Source organism: Bombus flavifrons, chromosome 10 (assembly GCF_040668555.2).
Source record: "Bombus flavifrons isolate JBK064 chromosome 10, iyBomFlav1_principal, whole genome shotgun sequence".
NCBI classification, from domain to species: Eukaryota; Metazoa; Arthropoda; class Insecta; order Hymenoptera; family Apidae; genus Bombus; species Bombus flavifrons.
In genome coordinates, this window is record NC_138451.1 from 13,874,643 (window position 1) to 13,883,350 (window position 8,708).

At 34.7% G+C, this 8,708-nt stretch overlaps 2 protein-coding genes across 4 annotated transcripts in view; one reads left to right on the forward strand and one right to left on the reverse strand.

Moving 5' to 3' along the window:
- unc80 (unc80, NALCN channel complex subunit) overlaps positions 1 to 4,231 on the forward strand; it is a 24,391-nt gene extending 20,160 nt beyond the window's left edge. Inside the window, exons 50-52 of the mRNA XM_069122178.1 lie at positions 1,150 to 1,272; positions 2,707 to 2,855; positions 3,077 to 4,231. Coding sequence (XP_068978279.1) covers positions 1,150 to 1,272; positions 2,707 to 2,855; positions 3,077 to 3,667 — 863 coding nt within the window. The 3' untranslated portion in view covers positions 3,668 to 4,231. The remainder of the gene's footprint in view (positions 1 to 1,149; positions 1,273 to 2,706; positions 2,856 to 3,076) is intronic.
- LOC138184322 (carboxypeptidase Q-like) lies at positions 3,839 to 8,029 on the reverse strand. 3 transcript variants are annotated; one of them, XM_069122185.1, is made up of 8 exons: positions 7,753 to 8,029; positions 6,298 to 6,683; positions 6,066 to 6,216; positions 5,734 to 5,983; positions 5,425 to 5,665; positions 5,103 to 5,285; positions 4,514 to 5,001; positions 3,839 to 4,281 (listed from the first exon to the last, which is right to left on the reverse strand). In XM_069122185.1, exons 2-7 carry the CDS (start codon positions 6,648 to 6,650, stop codon positions 4,749 to 4,751), a joined length of 1,431 nt encoding a protein of 476 aa, XP_068978286.1. In that variant the 5' UTR covers positions 6,651 to 6,683; positions 7,753 to 8,029; the 3' UTR covers positions 3,839 to 4,281; positions 4,514 to 4,748. The 3 variants fall into 3 exon arrangements, with proteins under 3 accessions (XP_068978286.1, XP_068978284.1, XP_068978285.1); XM_069122183.1 differs by lacking the exon at positions 7,753 to 8,029 and adding an exon at positions 7,067 to 7,353; XM_069122184.1 differs by lacking the exon at positions 7,753 to 8,029 and adding an exon at positions 7,072 to 7,352.
- Between the last annotated feature and the right edge of the window lie 679 nt (positions 8,030 to 8,708).

Below are 8,708 nucleotides of genomic sequence, written 5' to 3' on the forward strand. Positions count from 1 at the left end.
CCACTTTAATCCATTAATCGGAATGAGTATATACACATACATGTATAGTACATATTTCGTTTAGCGTGTACCCCATATATTTCGTACATCTTGTTTTTCATGTACTTTATGTGACGATATGTTCTATAACATATAAAGATCGATCGACGGAAAAGTTGAGGGTGATGTCCGAGCCTTATAGGTATAAGATTCGATCATTGCCCGCTACTATTCATACCGAGTCAGCAAACAATTTGACGAGCTTGATTTCACGAAACCTTAATCGGGGGAAGAGTATTTATTATGAAAAATAGAAAAATCTCATTTTCACGGTATGTTCCACTAGATTATTCTATTATTACTGCTATTTTCCCTTTCATGTTTCTGTACACAGCCGTAATAAATAAGTATATATATATATATCTATATATACTTATACATATACATATAGCAGTAATTAGACAATGGTAATGTCCAACAGTTGGTATCCTATTCATTGTTGCATAGTTGTATTTCATTATAACGTAGTTGCTTCGACTTTCTCGTTTGCTTTCCTCTCCTTACCCGATCACACGATCTATCTGTAATTCGAATCTAATTCTTTCACTACAAGCTGACACAGTCAATTTGTTTATCAGATGAAAGAATGCTTGTAATTCGCGTTTGCGTGGGCGTGTACGTACGCTTGAACACTTTATACAACCTTCATGTTTCTCCATCGATACTGTATTTTTCATTTTTTTTTTTTTTTTTTTTTTTTTTTGCCCAATAAGAGTCTTGCTTACATAAACGTTTAAACACAATTTCTCACAGGTCTTCCATAATCGAAGCAACCTCGTCAAGAGTCAGGGAGAAAACACGACTACTTACATAGTACATTATACTGTTTCATATTTAACCGTTTCGTTTCAGATTTGCCGCTGATTAATTCTGTTATACAGATATCCTATTTTTCAAAACTCGTAATTTTCCATTAAATTGAAATAATTGCGCCGTGAGAGCAGACTATACTTTCCGTACGTTGTATAACGTACAATATTGAACATTAATGCTTTAGTAGAATTCAAATGATCGTAAATAATATATGAACGTAACGATAAAACTGTCACCTGGTATGTCTCATTTGTCGTCTTTCCCTTCATTCTCGACGTTAAATGTGGCATGTTTCAGATAAATCCCAACCATCTTCTACTAGCGATGAACGTAACCATGTAAAGCCTCATCCTATATTAACTCATCAAAAGGCGCCAAAACTGCGCTTTCTCTCCTCCGTAGAGTTTAGGCACTCATCAGGTAAATTTCGAGCCTGTATTATAAATAAATAAGTTATAGTTACGACAGATCACGATATTACCGAATTCGTGAAAATAGCATTAGCGATTTACACGAAAATGTAAATAATAATTATAGAAATTAATATCTGTTATACAGATAGAAATATTTATGAATCCGAATATTACGATATCTAAATTATCAGATAATAGATGTTTATAATAAAGCTGCATTACAATGTTTAACAAACGCTATAAGAAATTCAAACATTGAGATTTTCAATAGAATTTCTATAGATCAATCTGTACATACATACATGTATGTATGTATACATATATTTGCAACGTAGAAGTATAGAGATAACAGCTCAAATCGAAGTTTAACAACTTTTTGTTGCAATTTTTTTATATTTTATCGAATATGCATATTGATCTAACCGAAACGTAGAATATAGTACGATGAAGGGGTTACCATTAGAAAAGATTCAAGTTAATCCATTTCATTCGTTTCATTTATCTTTGTAAATACAACGAAATCTTCCAATGATATAAATCATTAGCATGTTTAATTATTTTCTATTATATCTTATCGTATATCATACTTCACTTCATTATCATTTGCACGGTACTTGTATCAGCTAATACAAATAATACAAAAACACGTATCCTTCTGCCATACTTATGTTAATCATATTTATCGTATTTAGCGATAATAGATACACTTTTAGTAACAAGATAAAGTAATTCAAGTAAACAATGTGAAAAGTACACTCTATACATACAATATTGTACACTCTCTATATCTCTATATTGCCCCTCTCTTTTCTTGTTTGATTCCTTTCTTTGCACATACATACAATTGCCAGATGCTCGCTCTTCTACAGTCCTTCCAAGCTTACTTGTTTCAAATTATAGCGAACAAAACGTACTACAACATAAATATGCATATACAAATCAGTTACATGACTAAGCTTCTAACTGTAAAAGTACTACAGAAAAGAAAAGAATATTACTTCCTTTATCGGATATGGTTATGAGCATGACTTTCAATAAATTCACTGAATATTTCATTAATTTTAAAGCACATTTAAAACAGAATGTATAGTGTACAGTGTACATATGTAATGCGACGCTAAAACTCTATTCTTATATTCTATGAATACATTATACGTATCAAAGACAAATACCCGAAATGCGATTAGGATTTAATCGTTCGTTTAATTATTCGTATTTCGATCTATAAATTAGATAAAAAAAGGAATAATCGCTTAATAAATATTTATTCATAGTAGAGATAGTGCGATGTTAAGACAATCACATTTCACGAAACGTAATTGTTATTTGAAAAACGCTTCGGGTTACAATTTGTAGTTATGGAAGAGCAGCATGGATAGATTGTAGAATAGAGAGTAGAATTTTATGCGCAAATAGAATTAATCGGTTGTTATTTTAATAGGGGAAACCGTGACGAGCCAACTCAGCCCAACCAGTCCAAACGAGGACAGTTCAGGCGAATCCCGCCCAGACAAACCTCGATTACAACGCTCTATGGGTCAAAGCAAGAAGACTTTTCGATTGCGAAAGAGTCGAAGAAGTCACGTAGAAGTAATAATATGTATACAGCTGTAGAAATATCAGATATTACGGACAGTGTTAAACGATATTATGTTTAATTCGATAATCGTAACAATTCGAACGGTTTAAGAATATTAAGCACATCTTATTTGCTTTTAGATACTTTTATTTGTACCGTTGATGATACAGTCGAGTTAATATAAATATTTTAGGCACGATACTTACACAATGACTTGGAATTTAATTTTCAGACAGTGCAAGCGAAATCAGAACAAAGTAATAACGTATCACAGCCAACGACCCAGTCATCGATACTAACACCACCGATTCCAGTGATGGAACCATCGAGCTTCAGCATCCCCTCCGATTCGTCGTCGATTCGTTCAAGAAGAAGTTCGTCTATCCGACAATCGGACTGCGAAAAGGGCAGTAATTTGCTGAGCGATCAGCAGCAAATGCACGCTAACCTTCACCATCACCTATACCATCACCATCATCATCACCATCACCTTCACCTTCAAACATCAGATGCTTCATGGGACGAAGATACATCCAGTACGTCCGGTTATCGTGAGTCGTACAGTATGCAATTGGTGTCACTAGAAAGCAGCAACAATAACACTCGTCCAATTCAAGCACCGCCTTTAGCATCGCCAGATTTGAACGACATGCCCTCGACTAGTAGCACTACGACTCACATTTTCGAGGGAAGCTCGCCAGATTGCTCTATCAACGGAAGCGGAGGAGAGAAAACTGCATTGTTGACAGCTAGTCAAAGAACAACCTCTCAACATTCCCTGTTAATGGTTTTCCCGAATCAAGACGAAGATACGTTGATCTAAGGCAATTAACGAATATAGTCGATGTATACCATGACGAGACTGATTAAAGCGTCAATAACCTCTAATTGCTAACGGGAAGTCTCGCAGTACATATCCATGTGCTAGTATTATTTGCCACTTGAATCGTTCTTTCTATTTCGATTTAATATACGATACCTTTCTTTTCCAATATGTTTAGGTGTTAATAGGAAGAGAGTACTATTTTCCGTATAAGAATAAGCGCGAATGGCACGTACCGTCGATTACCGTCAAAAAAATTGCGTTAGCAATTAAAGGTTTAGTCGAACACGACAATGTAGAGAATTTTCGTAACGTAGAACGACTGAGAATTAAGAAACTGATCTAATACGGTGTTCAGAGTTTTCAATAATGTTCTCCGTTGACCGGAAAGACCAATTAAAAATACATATGTTGAGAGCCTAGCCTCGTGGTCACGGAATATGTACTTTGTAATACTTTGACGAGCGTAGCGAAATTACGACCACGTGGATGATTAGGCCTAAATATTTGTATGTCACGACTCTGTAAAAAACGAACATTTGAAATAAAAATACTTTAAGAGAATCGCAATGAATTTTCTCTCCGTTCTTATTACAATCCTGAATATTATCCACCTTGTGTTGAGAAATGTTAAGTTGGTATGATCACTGGTTGCTACAAGCTAAGTTGGTACGACTTCTAACGACGCTCTTTTGTCTTAAAAGTCGACCACGTTGTTCTATTGACTTGGAGATTCCTGTGTGGTAAGACGTGTTATAAGACTGAATTATTAGACTGAAATATATTGGAGAAAACGAATCTAAGTGAATCGTTATTTTATAAACCCAAAACCTTATTAAATAACACCTTGATCTCAATCTCCAGACTGTGATCTGTGATTCGTCGCTTTGTCGATTCGCTAATATTATTAATTTCTCGATTATCATACAAAAAGAATCAGTATAGAGAGTCGGTAAACAAAATTGTTCGTTTGATATTTTAAAAAATATTCCTTTAATGTTCTATTTTCATAAAAATTCAAATATATAGATTCTAACATTAACGTTTTTGAACATCGATATTAATAATACGAATAATATCGTCACTTGTGATGTGGAAGATCGACGCTAAGCTCCGCAAGTACATAAGATAATGCTGCAAATAGGGCTGTTCCCTTATCAAGAGCTTCCGGATCTTCAACCAACATAGTATCCGCATTCGTATGATGGTAATAAAAGTATTGTTCGTTTTGAGTCCAAAGAGAACCTCCTGGTACCCCTGCGTTTACCCAAGAAGCGATATCAGGGCCGTCGCTGGGACTACGAAGCTTCATATCTCCCATGATAGAGAACAGCCTAAAAATAAAAAATAAACAAAAATTAGAAACATCGAACAAATGAAAATTAAGCAATTATCCTTGCTAGCGTTTTTATTTAATTTTCTTTTGCAAACTAACTTCATGATTCTTTTCAGGATGCACATAACTTCTTCGGTTCCGGTAACTTCAAAACCTAATGGCTTGAACGTGCCCATATCCGATTCCAGTACGAACTGTAAATTCTTCTCTTCGCTTTTATGACTCTTGATATAATGATTACCTCCTATGATTCCAAGTTCTTCAGCCGTCCACATGATCATTCTATAGGCGTAATTAATTTCACGTTAATAAGTTCAAGTTTCAAGTTATATAAATTTAAACGTAATTTAATCGTATAATTTAAATTTCCACTAAGTACTTCTTATTTTTTAACTAAAACGTTATTCCCCAAAATGTTCACCTTACTGTTCGTCGTGGTTTATAATTAAGATGTTTCAATAATTTTAATGCTTGCCACGAAATAAATGCACCACCGCCATCGTCCATCGCGCCCTGACCAACGTCCCAACTGTCGATGTGACCAGATATAACTACAACTTTCTCCGGTGCCTTGGAGCCTTTCAATTCAGCTATTACATTTCGTGATACTTTGTTCGGCAAATTTTTCGCCTGCATTTTTAAATTTATTTCTAAAACTGCACCTAAAAGATAAATAAATCATTAATATCCTCGATGGTAACAGAAAAAGTCTACATGACGCCACGTCTACCTCTATCAGACATCCTTCTCAACAAGCTGGCATCTTCAGCCGTGATACAAGCTACCGGAATTTTAGTCACATTCTCGCCGTACGTTTGCATACCCGTATGTGGGGAATACAAAGAATATGGCGTAACGGATCTAATTAAAGCAGCAACAGCACCATGTTTCGATGCTTCTGTTGCTCCTTCTTCTCGATACTTTACCGTTTCATCATACGAAACATATTTCTCATTAAATACAACGATATTTCCTCGGACCTAAACCGACCGAGAAAATGGTACAAGTTATTTAAACGAAATAAAGCATAATTGTCCTTTGAAAATTTTGTAATATATTTACCTCGTGCTTTCTTTCTTCAAGTTCTTTGAAACTGTTCACGACGATAGCCTTTGCGGTTATTCCTTCGGGTGGAGTCCCAACACTGGTACCTAATCCCAGAAGAGCAATATTTTTATGTCTTGGCTTTAAAAGTGTCGCTGATTCCTTTCCTCTGGGAAATAAATAAGTATTTCAGCAATTTACATTTTAATATTTATTAGGTAAGTAAGAAACGCTCATTGACAAGTGTTACCTGACCCAATGTGGCACACTAACGGATTCACCGTGTACATTATCCAAACCAAACTCCAAAGATTTATTTAACACATAATCAATGGAACGCTCTAGCACTGCAGTACCAGTAAATCTCGGACCAAATGTGTCAACGAAGTAAGCTAATTCATTCCAAGTCGTTCCTTTGAACGATCCGTATAAAGTCTCATTTATTATAGCATGAACAAAGGGTTCGTACGAGTCTATCTCTTGTATAAGGCTCTGTGGTAGGTTACACGTATCGACGCTGTTTGTTTCATCACTCTCCAGTGCTATCGCAAATTGTAGTCGGAAGAGCCATGTGATTATAAAAAATTTTATGGATAAAAACATGTTGTTGAACAGGATAAATCCTTATAGTTTCAGCTGAAAATATTTCGTTTCTCGGCATTAGCAATGTTAGTTTCATTCTATAGATCTTAAAATTTACTTTCACGATGTTAAATAGATTAGAAAAATAATTAAATTGTTAACAGATGTACTTATTCGATAAGAAATATGCTTGGTTAATGTTGTATAAAATTAATTTCTATCGAATACTTTATCTATTTACTAATTTATCTGTTGTGATAAGAGTATCTTTTATACACATCGACTACCGTTCAATCATAATTTATATATCAGATAACTAATATTAATACGATTAGATCTACGTCTGTCTTGAATATAAAAAAGAAGGCAAAGTTTAAAAATATGTGTTTACAACATTTTTTAAATATTAAATTATAAGAATAAAATCACGACTATACCTCACTTTTGTATTTTCTTCAAAGCAAATAAAACAAAATCGGACAAGTTTAAGTATATATGCGCATAGTTGCAATAGTACAGGATCTCATCACAAGAATCGTCTGTTAACTAATGTCTCATCGGTTTGACTCAAATATATATAGACGTGCAGAATACGAGTAGAGGGGAATCGGAAACTGGAGAAGAATGGAGGAGAAGGACTCTGGTTATCTTCAGAAGATTTATCTATAGTATACATTACGGACTATAGTTCACGATTTATGCGAATGTGGTATACATACAGCAAAAGTATCTAGACGCTAGATCTTGGAGTCAAGAATCCATATATATCCATATATATCCGTATATAATTCATATATATATTTCTATAATCTTTATGATTATCTTATCATAAAATCGGTCTTACACTGTAACTCAGCTATTAAGGATTCGATATCAAAATAGTCCTTCATATTCATCGTTACATACTATCTATTTACCGCTTGGACTTGAGTATCTATTAGAATATTAAACATAATAATGGAAAACCAGCCGCCATTCTGCCGTTTAGAGTCGCCGCGTTGCCGCTCGGCACTCTCTATATGATCACAGTCTTGCTCTCCCGCATCGTCTCTTGAAATACGTTAACTTTAACGTGTGATTAGTTTTATAATACATACTATGCAATAATAGCACTGTATTTTACTACATATATCTCATGCCATATACCACTTGATGTAACAAAAGAGGATCATTTTACACCTGCAGATTATATCGACTTTGGTAGTTACGTTGATTATAGTTCTCAAAGACTCCGTTCTAAATTGTAGAGGGCACAAGAAAACAGATTTTCTCCGAAATTGATAACTTTAATTTCTATACGTAATCATAGGCGAGATAGAGACACAAACGAGACCACGATTCTGATAGAGGCACCATTGTTTGTAGTATAGGACAAGCTTAATATTTTATCATTATGTTTCATTATGGCTGTATACGTTTTACCGTTTGTAGATGGTACTAAAAATGGTTTAAATACCCCGATTATGCAGAGAAATGCATTTTGTACATCATTTATGTTAAATTATTCTGCTTTAAACGTAATATCACCACAGAGTATCGTTTGTGATATCACATAAAGTTTGTACATATTCACTGCACAAATATCACCATTGACTAAGAACAGGATAGACATGACATTAAATAGAATTTTGTATCTCAGGTTATGAAATATCAACCTGCCAAAAATCAGAGTGTTTCTTACGCCCTCTGTACGGCTATAGAATAAACGTGACGTTTCTGGTACCGGCCTACCGACGTCTTGCTGTTTCACCGACATAGCTACTAAGAACTTTTGTACCTATCGCTGCTCCGTGTTTGATACCCGAGGCACAGACGAACGTATAGCAATCCTATTATTACTCATTGTCACAAAGTATCGACTCGTCGATATACCATTTACGTCGATATATCATTTCCAACTTTACCGACTTAGGATAGGGTACGGTAGACGGTCTCGTCGTAGTCTCTATTCGTCAAAGGGGATAAAATCTTTGTGCACTCGAAACATTTTCCGAACTTGTGGCAACTGATTTTGATTTATTCTATTCTCTAAAAGATCGTTCATACGGTACTCATTTTAAAGCGATGGAAGAAGTAAGA